This window comes from Osmia lignaria, chromosome 14 (genome assembly GCF_051020975.1).
Source record: "Osmia lignaria lignaria isolate PbOS001 chromosome 14, iyOsmLign1, whole genome shotgun sequence".
Classification (NCBI taxonomy): Eukaryota; Metazoa; Arthropoda; class Insecta; order Hymenoptera; family Megachilidae; genus Osmia; species Osmia lignaria.
Genome location: NC_135045.1, coordinates 4,857,363 through 4,879,928, shown reverse-complemented (window position 1 = coordinate 4,879,928; position 22,566 = coordinate 4,857,363). Strand labels below are relative to the sequence as shown.

At 34.6% G+C, this 22,566-nt stretch overlaps 1 protein-coding gene across 12 annotated transcripts in view; it reads right to left on the bottom strand.

Annotated features, from left to right (window-relative positions):
- Positions 1-22,566, bottom strand: part of LOC117607475 (uncharacterized) — a 149,974-nt gene that overhangs the window by 120,036 nt on the left and 7,372 nt on the right. For 2 of the 12 annotated variants that reach the window (XM_076692272.1, XM_034331202.2), the window contains exon 1: positions 1,263-3,370. The exons of 1 other annotated variant lie outside the window; for it this stretch is intronic. Coding sequence is in view for 1 of the 11 variants with exons in the window: in XM_034331200.2 (XP_034187091.1) it covers positions 21,000-21,226 (227 nt within the window). In the remaining 10 variants the exon portion in view is untranslated. Of the gene's footprint in view, positions 1-1,262; positions 3,371-20,999; positions 21,488-22,566 lie in introns of those variants that run through there. 9 more of the 12 variants (XM_034331207.2, XM_034331206.2, XM_034331208.2 and 6 more) reach the window with 9 other exon arrangements.

Here is a 22,566-nt window from a genome sequence, read left to right as displayed (position 1 = left end):
AAATTGCCAACTTTTCCTATATTTTACCCCAAAATAGATTGAATTTTACCACAGGGTAGCCCAAAAATTATCATAAATATACAAAACTTATTGACTCGAGCAGAACTTATTTTGATTAAAAATTATTATTCGTTGTATTTTAATGAATAATTCTGCAGGGGAAAATATGGAAAAAATAGCCACAAGTTTTGCTTTATAGGTTTCAAAATCGATTATTGTTAGCCAAATGTTAGCTTTAAATTGATATAGCACAAGTGTTATTTTGTGATACTTTTATGTCACCCAATCAAGTTCGACTTTCTACGTTTCAAAATCTATCATTCGATATACAACGACCTGATACAATTAAGATCCATGAGTCTATCGCGAGGCCAAGTTTCAATTTAATGTTCATTCTGATTTAGCTGTCTCTATTCTAGATATCTGTCGTGAATATAAATTTCTTCAAACTATAAGTAGTACAGTTGATGAGTGTTCCGATTGAGCTTTGAATATTGATGCACGAGGTGTAGAATTGAAAGTGAGTTATTAAATACCAGCCTGAATCGCGTTTCAATTCCCAAAAGAATTAACGAATTTATGGTACGATGCATTCGAATCGATATAAATCCTTTTTTATCGATAAAAATATTTGCCCACTGTTCTACCTTTCAAAGTTTCACGTAGATTTTTAACGAGGTTTCGACTTTAAATGAAACAGCTATGAGTAGTTCGATTTTATTTTAACAGTTATTGTTCTTCTCCACTTAAAATACCTAAACATTTATTTTATAGTTTAAATACAGAACTGGGTAAAATTTGAAAAAAAAAGAAGAATATTTAAAAATTAAGTTTTAGATGCTACAAGATTGAAATATTAGATCCAAAGCATAAAATAAATTATTTTAATTCAAATCTAATAAACTACTTACTATTTTACTATTATAAATAATTTTAACTTGGACCTCCTTCTGGAATAGGTTCTTTAGAAATTAAGAAATTCTGCAATTTTGCAATTTGCAAGGTCTGAAATTTTGTAATCTGCAAATTCTGGAGTTTTGGAATTCTAAATTCTGGAATTCCGAAGTTTAGAAATTTAGAAATTTTCGAATCATTAAATTTTGAAATGACGAAGGTCTCTAATATTTCTGGAGAGATACCAATACAGATTTTTAGCCTCTATCTAGTTATGCCAATGAATGAAGAACTCAGAAATTAACCACTCACAGCTGTCGCACATTTTAATTTCTCAAATTTGATTAACGACGTTTCAAATTAATTACCTGTCTTATAAATATATATTACTCTTAGAAACTGTCCAGCTACACTATTCACTTAACACTGAACACTTATAACACTCGACAAAATAACACTTTTTAAATATCACTGCTTCTTCCTGCGATGACATAATACTGTCAGCAATCTCTTTCAACTTTTTATTTCTAAAGTTTCCTCGAAATGAAGCTTGAACTTCTTTATGAAATAATTAATAAAAATTCAGCTAATTCATCATGAATCCCAAAGTTTTAACAACAAACAAGTGCAACGTTTCCGTGGAGTTTAATTCTGTCTTAAAAGAAGTAATGTATGTCAATATATGCAGGCCTCATTTTCCTTCCTTCCATCTTAGGTAGTTCGAAACTCGCTTAACCATCGAATACCCTCGATCCTTCTTCCGGAATAACTTTTCCGAACTTCAACAGAATTATCCTCGAGAAGAATACAGTTTAATTGCACCGTCGATACTGCGTACGACCATAGAATTTAAATAACAATCCCTCATCAGGCAGCAAACAAACTGACGTAAAGAAGATTCATCATTATTTTTGTCCGCTATTCACTTCAATTAGTCTTTTGATTTACAATATCCTATTAAAAACTGAAGTTCCCTCATGCTCGATCGCGATAAATGTAATTCTCTCCCTCTTCTCTCATCCTATCCCCGCGGTAGAATCGAAACTGCTGTGCATCGCGTCTATTAAAAACGATCTGCTTCAATTACTCGACAGACGTTTCTTCGTCGTACCGTTAACAGAAGTTCTCGTCAACAGTGGAAGGCTGAGAGCTGTCACGGGATCGTCTTAGAATCGCGTTAGAACAGTTTTTTTCCTGAGCCGAAGAAGAAGGTCGCCTTTGGATGCTCGTTAACCGAATAGAATCGAAAGGGGTAGGTTTACCGTTCAGCTCGTTACGCGTTTCGTCGAATCACGATTACGCGTATACAGCCAGGATACACGTGGATACCGTTATCGTTCGCGATCGATTAACTCCCTTGATGCGTTTCTTCGGTGGACGCGGCGGAGCAAGAGATCGCGGACACGGAAGGAACTTTCTTACCCGCGCCTTCCTTTTTCTGCCAGTCTACCTGTGCCCGTCCGCTGGAACCGCCCGTCCCGGCAGATAGTCCGACGAGGGAAACACGCGATAACCTTACCACGCGATCTACTATCTCTACTTTTCACGATCTCTCCTATTTTCCATAATAAATTACTGAAAAGTATAATAGAATTTCAAGGCTGGCCGCGTAATTGAATGGTACCGCTAAGTTTATCTCGGTTTTATCATAAGTCAACATCCCTAGTCGTCTGTACGCGCTCTAAAACAACGTTTTTCTCTGTTTCTTTCTCCGGTTTTGTGCAACCGAGATTTCGAGGAAACGATTTCCGTTCACCGAACCTCCGGAGATAGCCTTGCCTGATAACGTTCGAAGGAAGGTTGATAAAAAACGGCGATAAAGGAAATAGAAGGAATTAATAAAGCACAGATACAGAGCGTTGCGTTCAGTCATTGGAAAGCGTACACCCGGACGATTCGAGGTGCAAGTTACTTTACACCTTGGAAATTAAACGGCGGACAGACGTAGAGTAATTACCGTTAGCGATGCGGTAATTACCGGCGAGGCAAGTGACTCGTTATGGTCGCGCGAGACGCGATTTTTCCACTTCGCGCCTGCCTTACGGATCCATTCGTTCGGCTATCGCCTCGTTGGAAGGAAGAAAAACAAAAAAAGAATTATTCAAAATCAGCCGACGGTACATCGGCGACCGCTAATTGCTTGTCGTTCAAGCAATTAACGAGCGACCGCGCGATAACATTGTTCGACGCTTCGGTTAAACTGTTTCGATGCAATTGTTCCGACGCTTCAATTACTGTTTTTCATTCGATTCGAATCCATTTATCTTGGCGCGAACGTTTCACGAATCGCGGTGGCACCGTTCGCTCGATTTACTTTGCACCACGTTCACCGCCGGGACCGAAACTTTCTCGCGGGCAAATAGCACCGAGGCTTCTATCGATCCGTCGATCGATCGATCGATCGATAAAAAAGAAGCGGTATAGGCACGCGCTACGAGAACTGACAACGGATCCAAGTGCCGCAGGACTGTTTTAGTGGCTGCTCAATGCATCGCCACTGGCAGTCACTCCCTTCTCTCGATCTCCGACAACCGTCTCTCCTCTCTTTCCCACTGACGATCGTACACGCCACCTCCACCTCCGCAAACCACCTCCAGTCGTGGAGCTGCAGGCTTTACGAGAGGCCTGTGGAGGGAACGCAGCGCCGCGTGAAACACGCGTAGACTTAGCCGATTGTGAAGACCCTGCCGACCGACGCTGACGATCGACAAAACTATCGGTACGGTATAGGTAATCGGCGATTTGTAAAAGTGGATGTTAAGTTAGTGAAAAATATTTTAACCTTCGATTAGAGCTACTTGTTGATACTTAGTTCTTGGAATCTTTTGTGTTTTTAATTTTTTTTTTTTTTTTTTTTTTTTTAGGTTTTTTCAACCTCTAATTGCAATAATATTATTAGTTTGATATTTTGATAGGATTAATTTTGGATAGCTGAAATTTAGTACTTCAGGTCGCGTTGCTTTATTTATGCTGGTAGGGAACGTGTTAACACGTTTAATATGCAGTGTCATGTAGACTTCTGTGCATAAGTCATGGGACGCCTTAGGGCTTAGGGACACTATACGTAAGATGATCATGTTTTATATGTGACGTTTTTGGTTTCCTATATGAAATTATAATTTTTCGTTTGTATGCTTTAATGCAGATGAAGATCAAACTCTATCATCCATAGCTTGAAATTGTACTGTTTTATGTTGTTTTGTAAAAGTCGAAGAGATCTGTGATAGACTAATTTCTATTATAATTACTTAAGTGCTGGTAACACATATATGAATTAATTTGAAAAAAAAAATTAGTAGATATTTGTGAAATTTTGAAAGTTGATTATTTCCTAGTTTTCACTATAAATTATACAATTAACGAGCGTGTGTCATACTTTCTGTGCCTATTTATTCACACGAAAGCTGGAAATTTCTAGCAAATCACTGTGTAATACTTTCTTTTAAATCAAAAGTAAACGATATTGATAATGATAGATAAGAAATTTGTGCAAAAATTGAATTGTAATAATTACTGGTAGTTATTATTTATAAAAAACCACGCCAATCTTTTGTAGATAATAATAATTTTGATAATGAATTTTTAGCACTTTCTCAACAAATAATATTAATAAAAACTTTAAAAAAATTTTGTTATTACATAACAAATTACTACATTAAATCTGTTTTATTATTTGAAAAATAGAAAATAGAAAAATCTTTCTAACACATTAAAAATTTATCAAATTTAAAAAATATTTCAAAACATGTTGAAATTCTTAAATTATTTAAAGTAGAAGAAATACCTTTTTTTCTGAAAGCTGATTAAGAAAAATGAACTACATAAAAACAAGAAAAATTTCCTGTTATATTCAACGCATGATTAGTTTTTGCCACCAACTTCCGACAACCCTCATCGTTGTTCCTCTTCATCCGTTATCCTCCCTCGCAAATTCGCATCGTCTCTGCTTTCACTTTCATTCGGTAGAGAAGCTTTCATGCAACACCCAGAAGGACTAACGTGCGCACGTATAAAATGGAACTCGATTCAACGATCGAAGAGAATTTATTCATCTGTTTTTGTAAAGAAAAGAAAGTTGTATTTTCCGTAAGGATTGTGTAAACCCTGGTGAAATCTTTGTTTCTTACTCTTCTCTACGTAACACGATTATTCTTACATGATTCTCCTGACGTTTAAAAGAAGCACTCTGATCATGCAGTGTAATTAATAGAAAAGAAAGGAGTACTTTTCAAGAATAAAAGTGTGAAGAATTAGAATATGTTATTGCAAATTTCCAGTTTTGAAAGACAGAAAGACTAATACAATTTGATAGAATAAAAGTGCTGCAAAATGACACTTAATTTAAAACTTAAAAAATTTTAAAGTGTCCAGAATTAATTCCATTAGTGTATATTGCATCAGACTTCATTATTTGCCTTAACTAATTAACTTTGCGGTAAGAATATTAATGAAAAACATGTAGTCGTGTTCAAAAATTCCTAAGCTTAAAATTAATGTAACACGTGTACCATTTTACGGTACTTTTATGTCATCAAATCATGTTTGACATGCAATAACATAAAATTTAATTTATCTTCACACTTCTTATGATATTTATTATATACCATCACGTGTACCGTTTTCATTTGATAAAATATTATCTGGTAGAAGTTAATTGATGTTATGAAATTAAATTGAATAACAGGAAACGAAGAAGAACTCGTTCCAGAAACGCATCGTGTACGCACGAGTATCACTCGTACGAACGTTTGGAAAAATCTTCAGTCGATCAACCTACAAAATTACGGTGAACGGTTTCGTACGCCTTTTTTTCACATGAAAAATAGTGCACAACTTGTGTAACGTTTGGATTATACATTATTCGTATGGCAATCAACTGCTTAGGCAATCTTGTCAATTGTACGTTATTCGCACGCGAAAGAAATCATTCGACGGATAAAGAACGAGTTTTACAGTTTTATTGCATGCATACTGTGCTTCTGTTCAAACTGCAATAGCGTGAAACAAATTTTTCTATTTTGCTTTCAAGCTATGATTTTAAATGCATTTGTATCTTGAATTGTTGAAATTCAAGCCTGAAGGACGCCTTTGTACCAGAATGGATCGCACTTCCACTATTAATTAGATCTGGTTCTAATTGGAATTATAATTTAGTCAAGTTTTATTATATAGGAGCTTTTCATATTTCCACTGTCTTTAGTTTCCTCTCGTAAATTCAGTTTTGAAAATTGAGAACGTCTTTCAACTATGAGAGATTCATTTGCAAAACCCATTCTAAAGTAAAACCACCGAGTACAAACTTTCATTGGAACTTTGAAAGTGAGTGAAAAAAATATTTATTTTATAATAATAGCCACACCTACTCTCTATATTTCGCAAAAACTTACATCACTTCTTACAGAGTCCCTTAATTTACAGATATGTAGAATTCGAAATAAAACAAAGAACAGGTGAAAATTAAAGGAAAGACAAACAGAATGAAAGAGAATCACGTAGGTAACGGAAGATTAACAGTTAATATACTCCATTATTAAAGTTCGCTCAAACCTTTCAGTTTCACTAGAAATAAAAAGAAGGTGGAAATATCGAGTGATCCTAATTCGATAGCCAGGAGCTGTGGAATCATGTCCTAGAATTCGAGACTGCTCACGGAATCTCTATGCAAGGAGAGGACACGAAGATCGAGACTGAAGAGGAACGCATTCCTCGCCAAAGGCAATAAAGATTCACCATCTGGAGAAATTGTTAACCCTTCACACGTTCGCGGACACGCACTAGCCGGAGGTTTTCGGTTCTCGTTGAATTCATCGCCACTGGCAATCACTCTCTCCTTTCAGTCCTCCAGCTGCCTCTTCTCCTTGGTCTTTCCCTTTTTTTCTCCATGATTCCTCCCGTCTCGTTCCTGGAGGAGCTCGTGAGACCAAACGAAGGGGACGGTAGCGTGTACTTACACAGATTCAGGAAAGTATTCGAACAACGTAATTCTTAGTTCAGATACATATAAAGAATTCAGGGTATTAACATGTTCAATGCTGTGGAGGTCGAAAGAAAATTATTGATACTATATTCATTTTACAAGGCAGTAAGTGAATTTTAGAATATTAAAACATTAGAACATTAGTATTAGAACATTAGAAGATTAGAAGATTAGAAGATTAGAACATTAGAACATTAGAATATTAGAATATTACAATACTAGAATACTCGAATTTGAGAAATTGAGAATTTAGAGTCTTAAAGCCTTAAAATTTTTAAAATTTTAGAATTTTAGAACGTTAGAATCTTAGAATCTCAGAATGGTTAAAGAATTAGTCCACATTTTTTATTTAGGAGAAAGCTCACCCTGACCTCTACCCAGTTACATAGAAGGGAGTAACTAATATTGCTATTTAACACTCCTCATATAAAAACGCACATCGGATGTTTTCTTTTATTACCTAATGTGTCTATCCGGAGGTGTAATGAGATGCAATCATAATTATGAACATTAAACCCCATTGATTTCCGAGAACTAACCGAGAAAAACAGAGAAATTTATGTTGTACTTTTTCAATCATTTTTTAGTGTTTAAGACATAACGGGAATCATGCGATCGACGCATATTCAAGATGTGCAACTACATGTAAAAAAATATGAAATACGAAGTGTAATAAGATTCTTAAAATACGTTGAACATCTAATGAAGAAACAATTATATTATTCTGAGAATTCAAGAGACGGATCAAATAAGACATTCAGATCGTTGCAACAAAAATCAGAAATAGGACTGCTTTCCTGTAACACCGATAAATTTTTTAATTCATTTATCTTGCAAATGAATTGTGTTCCATATTTTTAACTTATGTTTCCCTGTAGAATCACCCTATATAAGTATATACTCTATGTAAACAGTATATTGCATAATTTATATACATTTAAATTTCAAGCGTAACGTCGTTCGAATACTTTCGTTATGCTCTGTATGCACATACGTACATAAATGCACTGAGTGCACTCGGGGACCGGAGGTATCACATATTTATGGTGAACATAAGCCCACACGAGTAACAGGGGGATCTGTACTAACCACGTCAACGTTCATTGAATATAAGTGGCCTGCTCTGAACGATTAACCATGATACATACACTATATGGTCCGGTTGATTTCGTGGCAAGCGATCGAAGGCATTTTAGGAATTTATCCACCGTTCAGCCCTGACATCGATTCTCTGACTTGGCATTACACGAAGGTTTCGATAAAAATTTCATGATAATTTAACCCTTTCGCTACTACCTATGGTAGTTCTCCATCAAACGATCACTGTCATATCAAATAGCTAACTTTGAAACATGGAACTTGCGATATGACCTAATAACATAAAAATACTGCAAAATGGCATTTATGGTATGTCAATTTTTAAGGCTTCAAGTTTGATGAAAATCACTACATAAAGTTTTCATTAATATTTTTAATGCAAATTGATTAATACTTTTGTGGAATAAATAATTGTTATTGGTATTCATTAGACAATATTTTTATTTCACTTTTCATTTCATTGTAACTTTATTAGAATTGCAATTTTTTTAACTGTTAAAATGAAACATACATTTCCTGATTTTTTAAAAACATTATATTTTGAATTGCAGAAAATATGAATCATTTAAAAGTATTGAAAAAAAAAAATAAGAAAAATAGCCTCGTAAGTTCTTGTTACACTAACGGAGACAAATAACAGATGTAAGAAATGGAGTCCAAAAATTGTAAATCACAATGTTGTAGTTTATGTATCGAAACAGTAAAGACATTTTTTTTATTTATTCTGCCACGAGTATTTTGAGGATACAAGAGGTATGTTACTATTCAAGGATATAAGCGATCGAAAATTGAATATCCGCTAATGGAGGATACTAAACTCTGAATTAATTAAATTCGTTGTTTGCTCCAACGAAGAAGCAGCCATTTTCCACTATGAATATTGATGAAACTTTTATGTGGTCATTTCCATTAAACCTTAAGCTTGAAATTGACATAGCGTAATTGGCATCAGATTAAATTCTGTCAGACTTCATATGCTTTAAAATCGATCATTATGTTGTTATATAAGCAGACCATTTAAGCCACAATTCTATAGTTAGACACAAAAATGGTCAAATAATCTAAGCCTATTATTTTATCGATACAATTGGCTGTCAATTACTCGTCACTTGTTCCTATTGAAATACTTTAATGAAATGCAATGGAAAATTTATTTGCAGTCATCTTCTATTTTTTCTTAATTTTCATAGATATAAACATTATCAATATTCTATATTATTTTAATATTAATCCTGGAACAGCGGAGGCCAGGTCAATTGTAACCCAAAATTATAAAATGCATAGAAGAATATTAACCCAAAATTGAATGTATCATTTTTAAACGAAAGAGTTTCATACATTGGAAGAATCATTTTTAAAGGAACAGAGCAAAATTTCGAAAATGAGAATGAGAGAAGGCGATTAAATTAAAATTAGAGCTCTCTCCATGGTCCGCCGTCCCAGAGTTAAGAGTATTATTTTTTATACTAAAAATATTGTTAAATTAACTGCATTCTTCGTACTGTTATTAATTTTTATTGGTTCCGCATTACTTGCGAAATGATAGCCCGAAAGATGTCATTTCGTTTTAAAATGCATACCAGAACAATTAATATGAACGAAATGTTTATGGCTTTATGATTATGGCTTTTGGCATCTTCCAGTACTGGGCAATTGCATTCTTCTTCGAATTCGTCGACGAAGGGGCCACATGTTAACTGGTTATAGTAATAAAACGTTCCCGGAAAGACTTTCATGAAATATATCGGGTTGGAATTAAAAAGGATATAATCAGACCTAAATATATTTCAAGCAAAAATTATTAGAAATAATTATTTAAATAATTTCGACTAAATACGATAGTAAAATAAAATAAAGATTTATTTCACTTGAAATACAGTAACTAGAAATAATTATTTTTCCATTTAGTATTAGAAATAATTATTTGTAATAACATTTTATGCTTTTATATCAATTCCATAATTCTTCGTTTTTATTTATTTCTGAAACGTTACCTGAAATTTTTATAAATGCTTCAAAGAAGGTTTTTAATTTCTTAAGGGGAAATCAACCGATCTTTCTGACACCCTAGTTATGCTACTGGTTGTTTATCACCTTTTAATTTCAATATCTCCCGAAGCAATAATCTACATTCAAAGACCTATAGCGTGTTATTGCTCGCGTTCGATTTGTTGTTTCCATGAATAATACCCTCGTCTATCCCACCGTGTTATTATGTTACTAGAAAATGATCAGTTTGGCCGACATAATCACATGATCACGGAAATCACGAAAAAGTGTATGGTCCTTCCAGCGATGGAAACCTCCGGCCTATCCGACAGGGTGTCGTAACGATGTTACACACGTGCGTTACACGAGATTCAATTATCCTACATCTGATTTGCATTCGCTATGAGAGAGCACACGCTCCGGATTCCAGTAATTAGAATACGGGACGGAAAACGCGATGAGAAATGAGCTCGCATAAACGGAGGATCGATACTGGACGACATCAATTTTTATGGTACAGTTTGAACAAGTAGAGGAACAGACGAATAAACATGTTATTCAATCGAACAAAAATAAGAGCAAAATCGAAATATATATTTTTTAGAAAAAATATTCAGATATATTGAAGATTCAAAAACACCCTAATAGCATCAATACTGCCCTCCTTGAAATATTGTAAAAAGATGATAGAATCATCTGAAAAACAGTATGGAAATGGTAAGAAATTTGAAAAGATATTTTAACATTTTGATGAATAAAATAATAATTTATTCCTTGATACCTACAATACCGTCTATCCTAACAAATTAATATCAGTTAATTTCTCTTAATTTTCAATACTTGTTTCATCATCCTGTTTCTTACAACAGGAAGTGATCGGTTTTAAATGCAGAGGTTTCAATAAAATGTTATCATTGAACATAGAACATCTCTCCCAATCGGTGCCCAAAGGGTTAAGGAACGAGCAACGAATGTAATCAGAGTTTACACGATGAAAAAGAGGGAATCGGAAAAAAACAAACTAACGGTCTTTCGTAACATACGCGCCACGTTTTACCAATCTTCGTGTCGACGCAAACGAAGATACGAGTATTTGTTTGCGGTAGATTCCCTCGGGAAGCCACCCAGAGATAACGGCTTCAGGAAGTTCTACTAGTCGTGTGCAGGCGACATTTCTTCTATCTTCTCCGCGGCAAATGAAACAACCGTATTGCAGAATTTCCGGAAAATTACAAAGCTTCTTTTTTTTCTCGAAATCTTGTATATTATTAATAGCCACAGGCGTACACTACCCCTCGATGTTCTTCGTCAGAGAATAAAGAAATTCAGACACGCTGCTCAGATAGCTTTTATAAACATAGCAATCTGTTTAAACGTATTTTTATAATACAGGGTGTTCCCAGTGACTGGGATGGGCTGTATCTTTAAAATATTTGTAGAGAAAAAAATTGAATGCTATAAGACGGTCTAAGTCTTTCAGATTGCAATTTTTTTTATCGGTGCAACGATGCACATGCACCTTAATTGCAATTGCACCGTAGTTCTTAAATGGAACTGCATATTACTCTAAAATAAGATAATTCATAAAAAAATTTGAAAAATTTCATGAATTATTAATTTATTTAATAAATATGTTTCTATTTCACATTACTTTCATTTTATATCAAACTATTACGTCTCAAAATCAGTTATTTCATATGCAATGGTCTAATAATTTTGCTAATCTAGTAATGATTTTTTAATTAATGTACTTCACTTTTCATCAATTTCAATTATATAATATTTCAAACCTTTGTCAAGTATGATAAAAATTTCAACAATTTTGAACGGTGGTGTAGCTATTGGTATCTTGTTAGCTGTTCTTCCACGAAATAAGGTGTTTTATTCACAGCAGGTAGCTAGATTGTGAGTTTAAGTAAATTGAGATTAAATTCCCGTTCCTTTCTGTCCTTTCTCTCGATTACACGGACGCACGCGAGTATGAAAGGGATGAGCACCCTCCGTTGTAACTACATACATACCACAAGAAACCTTTCAAAATATTAGCTTTTGAAATATTTTTCTTTCTTTACCTCGTAATCTCGAGCTCCTTGTTATGAAACAAAAGCAGTCTGTAGTTTCATGAAATTGAGCTTATTTATAATTCTTGTATATATTGTTTTGATTTTTGTGTTGAAGAATTTCTAAAAATATACATGTTCTTGGATTCTTAGAACTTCAATAAAATGTCTTATTCTGTTCACAGAAGTAAAAAGAATTAAATTCTTTAATTTGAATACTTAAGGTTGAACCATTAAAATTTTTCAATAATCATAATAAAATAAATAATTTTTTATTACATAGAAAAATTTATTAAAATTTGATTAAATATAAAAGCTGTCAAACAATTTCTCTAGCAATCTTCATTTCAGAATAAATTACATAATCCATTGATTCCAAGAAATATTTATTTTCTTAAGCTTCGAGTTCTCATACCAAAGGGGCTACTTTGTAATATTTTTATATCATCAAATTATATCAGATCGTTTAATGCGGAATAACTCCATCATTTCAGAAAATACTATAAAAAGAATTCACGAACTAACCACGCGTTGGTTTCATGAAAAATAAAAGAAGCAATCAAGTCAATCGACCAGGATAATCGTGGAAGTTCTTCTGGGTAACTCACTGTTTCTTATCTGATGAGCACCTAGGGGTCTTCGCGCCTTCGCCAGACCCCTGCCCAAGGGTATTATCGAGGGAAGCCATAAACGGTTACCTCCCACCTCGTACAAATCTGTACATTTAACCCTCTTTCTGGTTTGCGCAACCTGGTGAGCATGGTTTTTTCCAACGTTCACGAGGCTCGGTCGTGCGTTCGAATCACGTCCCAATGGGGGATCACTATCTTGATTCGTGGATCGAAAAAATCATCTGTGCTTCACTGCAGTGACACACGGCATACGGTACTTCAGTGTAACCGTCTGCAAGTCAATGGTATTTTCCACCATCAAACGTATATATTTATAAACAAAGAACAAAGAGGTAAAATATAGTCGTCTTCGATGACATGGTCATCTTCAATTGAATCGATGAGTTGAAGAATGGCACAAGTTCAAACTTGGCCACTTTCGAAAAATCTCAAAATTAAATGTAACATTTATAAAACTGCATATTGGGACTAAGAAGAATTAAAGGATTGGGTGCCAGAACCAGACAACTCCATTTTTACTAATTTTACAAGTACAAGTAACTATTTAAAAAATTTTTATCTTAAATATATAATAAAATCTCAATTTCTACCAACAATTTTTGGATCTTGCATCCAACCCTTCACTTTAAAAAGATATTTAAAAAGTTATGATTTCATTTATGAAGTCATTAATATCCTGTCAAGAAATTTATTTTTGGAAGACTATCACTGACCCAAGAAATGATGATTAATTATCTTCTACTTAGCAAGTTAATAAATTAATTAAAATTTCCTATATATTGTATTATACATAAAATACCTTGAATTGAAAAATAATAAAAATCAAATGTTTTTATTAAAAGTAAAATTACAAAAACTATAAGCCTACAAATTTGAAAATTTACTAATACTATTAATTACAAGAAATGCATAAATTTCCATACTCTGCTAACAGCATAAGGCAGTAAATTTAAAAGTTAAATGATCACGTCCCTGATAATTCTTATTAAAACATGTTCTACATATGTTCACCATCAGTATGGTAGGGAACGTGTTAAATTCACCCGCAGTTTATCTGTAACACATTTCCGTCGCAGTTTCAACCCCCGTTTCAAACAGGGACACCGATACCACGGGTCAAAAGGGGTATCATGATCTAAATCGAAGCCCAGCAACCCTTTCGTCTGCCGAAAGAATAGAATCCTTTCGGACGATTCAATTACAGGGTTGGTAGTAGGGGTTGTAACGTTTTTTTTCGAGGGGAGTAGGGTGGAACGTGGATTTCAGGGTGTACTTCGACTAGAATAGTCAATTACGGTGGCGTGTCTCGTGCGCTTTTTTTGCGACCAATCTCCGTCCATTGTGAAGGCCAAATTTAGTGGAATTATCTTTCTGCTATACCTCCTCGTTGCCACAACCATTAATCTTCGTCGAAAGTTGAGAACGTCCTTGAACCTTATGCCCCGTCGCATTCATCAATTCACGAGCGAAAAATCGACGGATTTGCAGGACAAATGATATCTTGAGGATTTTCTGGTATTATCCGTTCACTGTTCTTCGGCAAGAATTTATGGTAGAAATAGGATAGAATTATTCTGTTAGATTTAAATATGCATTAGGTTGCATATCAAATGGTAGATTTTAAAACATAAAAAAGATGACACGATTTGATGATGTATGGTTGAAAGAAAATGGCATCTATAACCATAATCCATAAGGTATACGACCTTAATCCATTCCTGATGTTTGGACTTATACTGAATGGAACGTACACCAAACCAACCTTTCCCATAAGAAGTAATGTAAAAATAATTAATCCGTTCTCATGTAAAAAAAAAAATTCTGGGGAAGTCTCATATGATATTGTAATAATTTAACAAATTTACTTATTGTCATTTTACGACAGATTGTAAATTAATACAGTAAAAAAAAATAAATAAATAAAATTCCTTTGAGAGGCAAAATTCACACAAAAAATGTATGTCGTATACCGAGCAAAATTTGTCACCTCCAAACATTAATTAGTAGTACCACTGTAATTACTAGAGGAACCCGAAAATTCGTGTCGTCCTTGGGTTCAGAATTTCTTTCCGGGTTCGGACGGGAGCTTGCAAATTTTTCCAACGCATAAATTTATTCGGGTACCCGTAATAAATTTACATACTGGACAAAATATCGTGGTCTCAGCCGATCCAACCCAACCCGAGTCGGGTACTCGCACACCCCTAGTAATTCCTGATCCAAGTTCGTTAATTTCGTAAATGATGCATATACCCATTAAAATTATTATTTCTTTTGCAGAGTTTCCGGCACATGCTGTTTTACAAAAATTAATTAACAAAATTGTAATTCTAGAAAGTATTATCTAAATTTCATCGGAGCACGAATATTTCATCCCGCTAACAGTCTACACAAATTTTCCGACCAACCCAGTATACGTGTTCAGTAAACAATCATTTTAATTTGTAAATGAATCCGAACTCCGCGGCGTACACACGAGGAATATCAGTAAACGGAACATTCTCTAAAAGCATTAAAGATCCCGATCACTGTGCCAACGCGAGCCATCGAACGTTAATTGGTACCGACCTAATTTTTTTTTTTTTCTTGAATTAACATTTTATTCGCGTTACCTTGATATCGTAATAGAAGGCGTCAGGGTCACGTCTCGAGCGTCGCATTACTCCGAACGAGCTTTCCCCCGATGAAAGGTTTAATTAAAATTCCTAATAGAACCGACGACAATGGATTGGATTCCATTGATGAGCGAACGAGTATGCAGGGAAACGTTACTAATAATGTTAATTCAATTATAACAAATCTGTCCGCGTAACTGTATCGCAATATTTTTCCGGGTTCGAAACGAAATTCCGGTGAAACTACTTCCTGATTTGGCTGGCTACGATCTAGGAAGCGAAATCTTATGGTTTCAAGTTGGAAACGATCCACCACGGAATTCTCGCGCATGCAATTCCAGAAAGAGAGAAAACGAGATCTGCCCTCTGGTATCTGGTGGAAAGAGTGATCTAAAAAGAGAGAAAGAGAGAGTGGCAGGAAACGGTAAACGGACGAGCCTATTTACCTATGTAGAAGATCAAAGGTGTCGCGGTATACAGGTGCAACTTGCCTCACCTGATGCTACTCCCTATGGAATCGTCGTCCGTTTGTTTAGAAACACAACATCAGACGAATTTCATTTTATATTCATGGAAATATTAGGTTTTATTTAGGATGGACCATGTAAGTACAAAGTGACCAAACAGCAAAATTTAAACAACAAAATTTCAAGTAAATGGGTTTCGTGATGTAATACTTATATTAAAAATTTCTAAAATTTTTATTACAAAACCCAACGAGCTATAAATCTAATTATCTGAATGATATCATCAATTTGAAATGACATTAAAACTTTTACTTTCGTTATTTTTGCTTCGACTCTCTCTCGAAAAAAAAACATGTTTGCTTTGTCGAATTCCATTTTGGTGAACCATAAACGTGTTAATTGCAATTTGTTCCCACGCCGTATTTAAACTTTAACTCGAAGAAGATTGAAAGTGACGCTATTAAATTTATTATACAATTTTAAATTCAGATTTTATCGTTTCAAATTTCAGCAAAACAGATGAATATTCATAAGTAGCCTCTACCCAAATTAATCTGAAACTTAGATGAAGTGAAACTTTTATCCTCTTGTTTTCGCAACACTCGTGTTCCTTTTTATACAAAGAAATTTCTGCGAAGTGATTTGTGGAAACAAAATATTTATTCAAAAATTAGTTTAAAGGTAATAGGTATATTTTTATCCACGCAATGTTGAGTGATTTTAAGATTTTATGATTTAATTGAATAATGAAATAATTTAAAAAATTTTTAAATAGCATAGTTAAATATTTAGAATATTTTAGAAATTAGTACTTTAATGTGGAACTGATTTTAAGATGAATTCAGGGGAGGGGAGCTGGTCATTGGGAGTTGGAGAAAATTTTTGATAGGGATTTGAGGCCTAAATAATTAAAAATTAATGCCCTTATTCCACAAAATGGCCCGTCATTTCACTAATCTCCCGATACAAATTTAAGTTCCAGTCCGCCCCTGCTGGGGTCCTTTGATTAAAGAAAAATGTGAAAGAAAGAATCTACTTTCTTTATTCTCCCTTATTCTTTACACGCGAAGGTCTACCTTGGGTTTTCCAAGGTTTTCCCAAAATTGAAGGCAAACGGTGGAAAGCTCCCGTTTCTATTCTCATCCTTAGCTAAAGGATGCTAATTCGACTGTGTATATTTCAGTAACAATATCCCAAGTTCTACAGAACATTCCAAATGGGAAGCTCGTACAAATGCTATGAGACAACGTGTTCCATGAATTTCCATGTTCTACCCTGAATGTAGAACGAAATGTTACAGAGGAAGTTCGATCGCAAGTATCAAGGTTCTACCGGGCTGCGAACAACAGATCCATAAACTCCATAACTCATTGTACTTCAAAACATGGAGAGGAAGGTTGTTTACAATCGTCGCCTCTCAGAAATCAAATAAGACGGCGACATTCGAATGGAATCGTCCGATGAAAAAACGATTTAATAGAAAACGAAAAAGAGTCGTCCTTTTCCAGTTTCCGTTTCCGACAGTTTCCGGACCTCGCTCAAGGTCATCTCCGTTCTTCCATCAGATTGCCCTACTTGTTAGCACCGATTGCATAATAATCTCTCCCGTTACCTCCTGGCAAAACTAATCTATCACTCAACGATCATCTCCGCTCGTCCGATCGACTATCCCCGCTGGAATGAGGATGTCCTCTATACCCAGGCCCTGGTATTTCGCAATAAACGACCCTCTTTTATTACATAAAAAAAAGGTTCGTAGATATCACGCTAGATAGTATGTACAGTGGGTGGCAAAAGTGTTCACACCTTATTATTAACTCTAGAAATACCAAAGAGGGGGCTCATTAAGCCCATTAATTAAAAAATATTGAAAACATATTAATTTTTTCATCTACAAAATTTCAAAATATTATTTACTCGATATTAGTATTGAAGGAATGATTTTAAGTGGAAAATGTATTTTTTATACTTAGGTTTAAAGAGTATAGCAGGATGAAATTGTCAAAAATGCCCTTGAGCCTTTCAACCCTGGTTTCAAACAATGGTTTCTGCCATATTTTTCCTATTTAATGGTATTCAAAAAATCTGAAAAAATTCTACAATGTTCTAGATATGTTTGTTTATGATCGTGGATTTTTTCAGATTTTTAATTCATACTTGAACTTATCTAATGCGATTTCTATTATATTATATCATAATTTTGAGTAAAGCAGTTCGATACTTTTGATCGACATTGTACTGGTAGAGTGATCATCATTCCCCCCTTGAAGATCCTTGCGTGGGTATGGGTTGATTTCAAAACTACTTTACTGAAGCTCAATTCCTAATTCGTCATCGAATCAGGTCAAGTTATTTCACGGTATGGTATTTACAGTTAAAAATTGTAGGTCGGATATGAATGACAAGGCTCTAATTCTATATTAACTTTTGACACGTAAAATGATGAATTCAGAGACATAAGGAATCTGACATAACTTCATGACATAAAAGTATCACCAAATAATACTTAGACGATATCAATTTGAAGTTTAAGATTTAATGAAGATGATGACATAAAAGCCTCCTCAATATTCTTGATATAAAATGACTGGTTCTTCATTGTATAAAGGATTTAAATATTCAATGATCAACAATATGCTAAATAAATAAATAAAAAAATATTTTCTATCGTTTATTGGAGCCTACGTTAATTTTGTTCAAAATTTATTTCCTTTTCTTTCCCTATTTTATTCTGAGATAGTCCAAAGAAGATTTATTTTTAATCAAATTTAAACACATCGTAGAGAAAAGTGTGTATTTTAACGAAGTAATGGAGAACACTTAAGTTCACATAGTTATAACAACAATAGCGCCTAGTAGCATAATATAGTAAAGCAATTAACTAGATTTTAACAGCTTAATGAGAAATTACAAAGGTCAAGCTATAGCGCACTCCTGTGAACCAAGCGCTATTGTTTAGAAGGATATTATCATTTCAGAACACTTTAATATCGATAATGATCGAAATTCAATTTCAAAGTTTAATTACCCGCAATGTTTCCATCTAATAGATTGCCATCACTTCCTTTTCATTTCCTATCTGACATTTAAGTGAATTATTTAAACAGAATTAGATGAAGAAAGTCAATGAATTTATGAAAATTATCCAAACTTTTGTTTGCGTCATTTCAACCAAACATTTATAAAATTCCTTTAGAAAATTAAGGAATTTAATAACAAAGTGTACTTGTGAATACAATCGTCTCAAATGATAAGAAGTATTAAGACCCCTAACACCGAGATCTTCAAGCTGGTACATCCATAACGTCAAAGAGGATTATTTTCATCGTAGATTTGTCTGTGACCTATTTCCCCGAAAATTGTTTACCGTTCCGGTCCACTACGAACGCAAACAAGTAGCAAACTTTTTCGATCATACACGCTCTGCTGGAAACGTGAACTGCGAGGAGACGTTATTTCCCAGAAACAATTCCGATCGTGATCGCGACAATTTGTCGACGTGATAAACATTTCCGTAATACGTTCGTCTCTTTGTAAGTGTACGTCGAGTGGTGATAGTCATTTGCGAAATGCACCTTTCCACTGATATGACCCTAGAGGATTTAGGTCAGGAAATATAGGACGGAGCTTAATACGTGCACAAAAATACACGTCCAAGATAATTTCACCCTCGTTTTTTATATTTACATCTCCGAATCGATGTTCGTCAGTGGATCCTTCGTATGTTGGAAATTAAGATAGGATTAGCTGTGTCAAGTTTGGCTCTATACTAATCATTCTACTTTGAATTTCGATCAGGATTCCGAACGATTACGTGGTAAATAGTGTTGTTTGGAATACTTATATAAGATAAGTTGTTAATTTTAATACTGACGTGAGATAATTATTCTGCTTTATATTAAATTTGCCATTGTACTAATTTCAACTTGAAATTTCAGTAAAAATTTATAAAAATTGCATTTTACATAGGTATTATCTTTTTATAATAATTTGGTCACTGCATTAATCTTCTCTCTGCGTATAAATATTTTAACGTTGAACGTGCATGCAGGTGTAATTACACCCCATGCATTTTCAATGAAAGATGTTAACACATTGTTAATCGGCCACGAGTTAACTCGTGTTTGCACTTGCATTAGCTATTTAATTTTTCAAACTCAGGGTAATGTAAGATACTGTAAAATTTTTCAATCATGTTTACTTTATTATAAAAAAATAAAGTAAATCCCATTTTTAGTATTAGAAAAATTTCAACCATGACGAATCGTGACAGTGAAGAACTTTTCAATTAATTATATGCAGATATAAAAATTTTCTAATTGTCCGAGTGTAAAAATTATTGGCCCACACAGTTTTAATCACCGTGTCAAATATAACAATGAATAATCTTTTCTTCTATTTTTGTTCTAATCACAATATATTTTATAATTACAAATCGCTAATTAAAATGAATGTCTTAGTTTGTTCATTTCAACATTTTTGTATGTCTACTTAGAGGTGAACATATATTGCGCAGAAAGCGTCTTAATAGCATGAAGGTTTCGAACTTCCTGGAATCTGTGACCCTTGTAATGTTATTTGACTTTCTGTATACAAACAGAGCCTATCGATGGAATCGTACCCGAGAAATACGCTGCACGCTATTCAATTTACCTCAAGGAGTAAAGGCCTATCGTAAAGTGGAATCATACCGATAGACTAATTTCTAAATTGCATTTGATTGATGCTCCATTGCATAGGAAGTGAAATGAAGAAAGATAAGAAAGGAAGCTATATATTAAAATCACGAATATATGATACCGACCGTGAAATTATAACATCTTTATAACTGGTGCTTAAAAGAAAATTAAAATGATGTAAATGATATTACTTATGCAAAGTAGCAAGTGGCAAGGTTAATTTAATCTTGGATTAATTACAAATTTAACCTGTCTGACTACGCATGGCCTTTTCCACTACGCTAATCAACGTGTTAATTTCCGTAGCAGAAAGTTAACAAATTTGAAATTTGTCTCAATCCTAATGTAATATTATAGAAACGTACTGAAGCGAAACACAGCGCAAGGGTTGCAAATATAAGAAATAAAAGAAATTTGATAAACGAATTCTTTTTCGAAACAAGTTACTCGGCCATAGCGCGGTTCGATGCATTGCGCGAGCGCGGTTACCCAGAAAGAGCCCCCGAAGGATCCACTGACCCGGACAATTTCGTAGCTAGCTTCTCCTACCACGTCGTACACGGCTACTACAGATCGAAATCGACCTACCTGTGGAGCGTAATTCGTGGTTCCGGCGACGTGGTTTGCCCGCGACAGCTGAGAGCCGTGGGGACCTTGAGAAGGTCGCAGGACGACAGGTGATGACCATATTCGCGACAATTCCAGGTGTAACTACCACGTTCGTCCTCCTTCATGGATTGCTGCCTCCTGGTACCGGCATTGTCACTTGCACCGCCACCACCCTCGGAGAGATGGCGAATCAAAGGACGTCGCATCGCATATAAAGAGATTGTTTCACCGGCACATTCGTAACAACCGACACGCGAGTTTCGACGATCTCTTCGTTACTGAGATAGATCGGTACGTATCACGGCACCAGAACAAATCGACGGATGAATCGGGAAGTAAACAGTTCGCGGGAATCGAATGGATTGTTGACGTTTCACGGGTACGACACTAAAGTCGTTTCAGTTGATCACTGAACGTCGATCATGCTCGGATACCCAGAACGACGTAATCGCGGCACGAGTCCTCGCGAGACTATGTACGTACTTCTTGCGCGAGTGTTTACCACCGTACACCTCCCACCCTTCAGCCCTCCTTGCCAGAGTTTGTCCTACCTGCCACCCACAGTTCCAAACTGGACCAAACAGCGAAAGTGGTTGGCCGATAAAGTGGCGGACTTCAGAGGGTTGTTTGTAAGCTTCTGTTTTATCGGCTGATTGCATAGATGTCGCTATGCATCCTGTCCCTTTCTTCCAAATCAATTAAAATTAGCAGAATTATTCTGCGTTGCTTGGGTATCCTTAAATGTTTAAAAAGGTTCAAAGTCTTGTTCTTTCAATCTTTTCTCCTTTTTCTTTTAATTATCAACTATTGCGACTCCCCGATTGTTTAGTTCCTAAAATCACCGTTCCAAAACATAGAGTGCGCAATAGAACAGGTGACGAAAATGAAGATTTTAGAAACATCGGTATTTCAGGCCGTGAGATTATAGAAAAAGTAAGTAAATTAATTGTTACTTTTAACTCTACTTCTCCTTATTTTAGCAAAACTTAAAAATAAAATGTTAAAAGTTTTTTAGCTTACGAACAACTTTCGGCGTCGTTATTTTTAAGGTTCACTGTCAGATGGCACTGAGAGTGTTGCTATCGACGCGCGAATTCATGTCAAATTAAAGAGCATGAAACGCTTATTAAATTAATTACTCTGCAATAATATGATAATTACTTTATTAATTAAGAATATAGTTTATAAGGGGGAAATAGGTGTAATTCATAGAGCAAATAATACCAATTTTTAAAAGCAAGTTGAATAATAATGAATGCAATTTATCAGCATATATAATTTGAATATAATAATTCTTTGGCGTATTATAACCCAAGGAAACAGAATAACAAGGCCGTACGTCGCTTTAAGCACTTGTCACAACATGGTATTCAATCACCTTGATTCTTCTATGAATATTTAAGTGTATAAGTAGTGTGTAATTTTGGTACGTAACGTTGCCAACTATTGATGTTATTTTTAATCTCATTCATTACTTCCGATTATTATATAATTATTATTTTTGATACTATGAGAGAAATATCCATTTTTGGCACCTCTATATTAG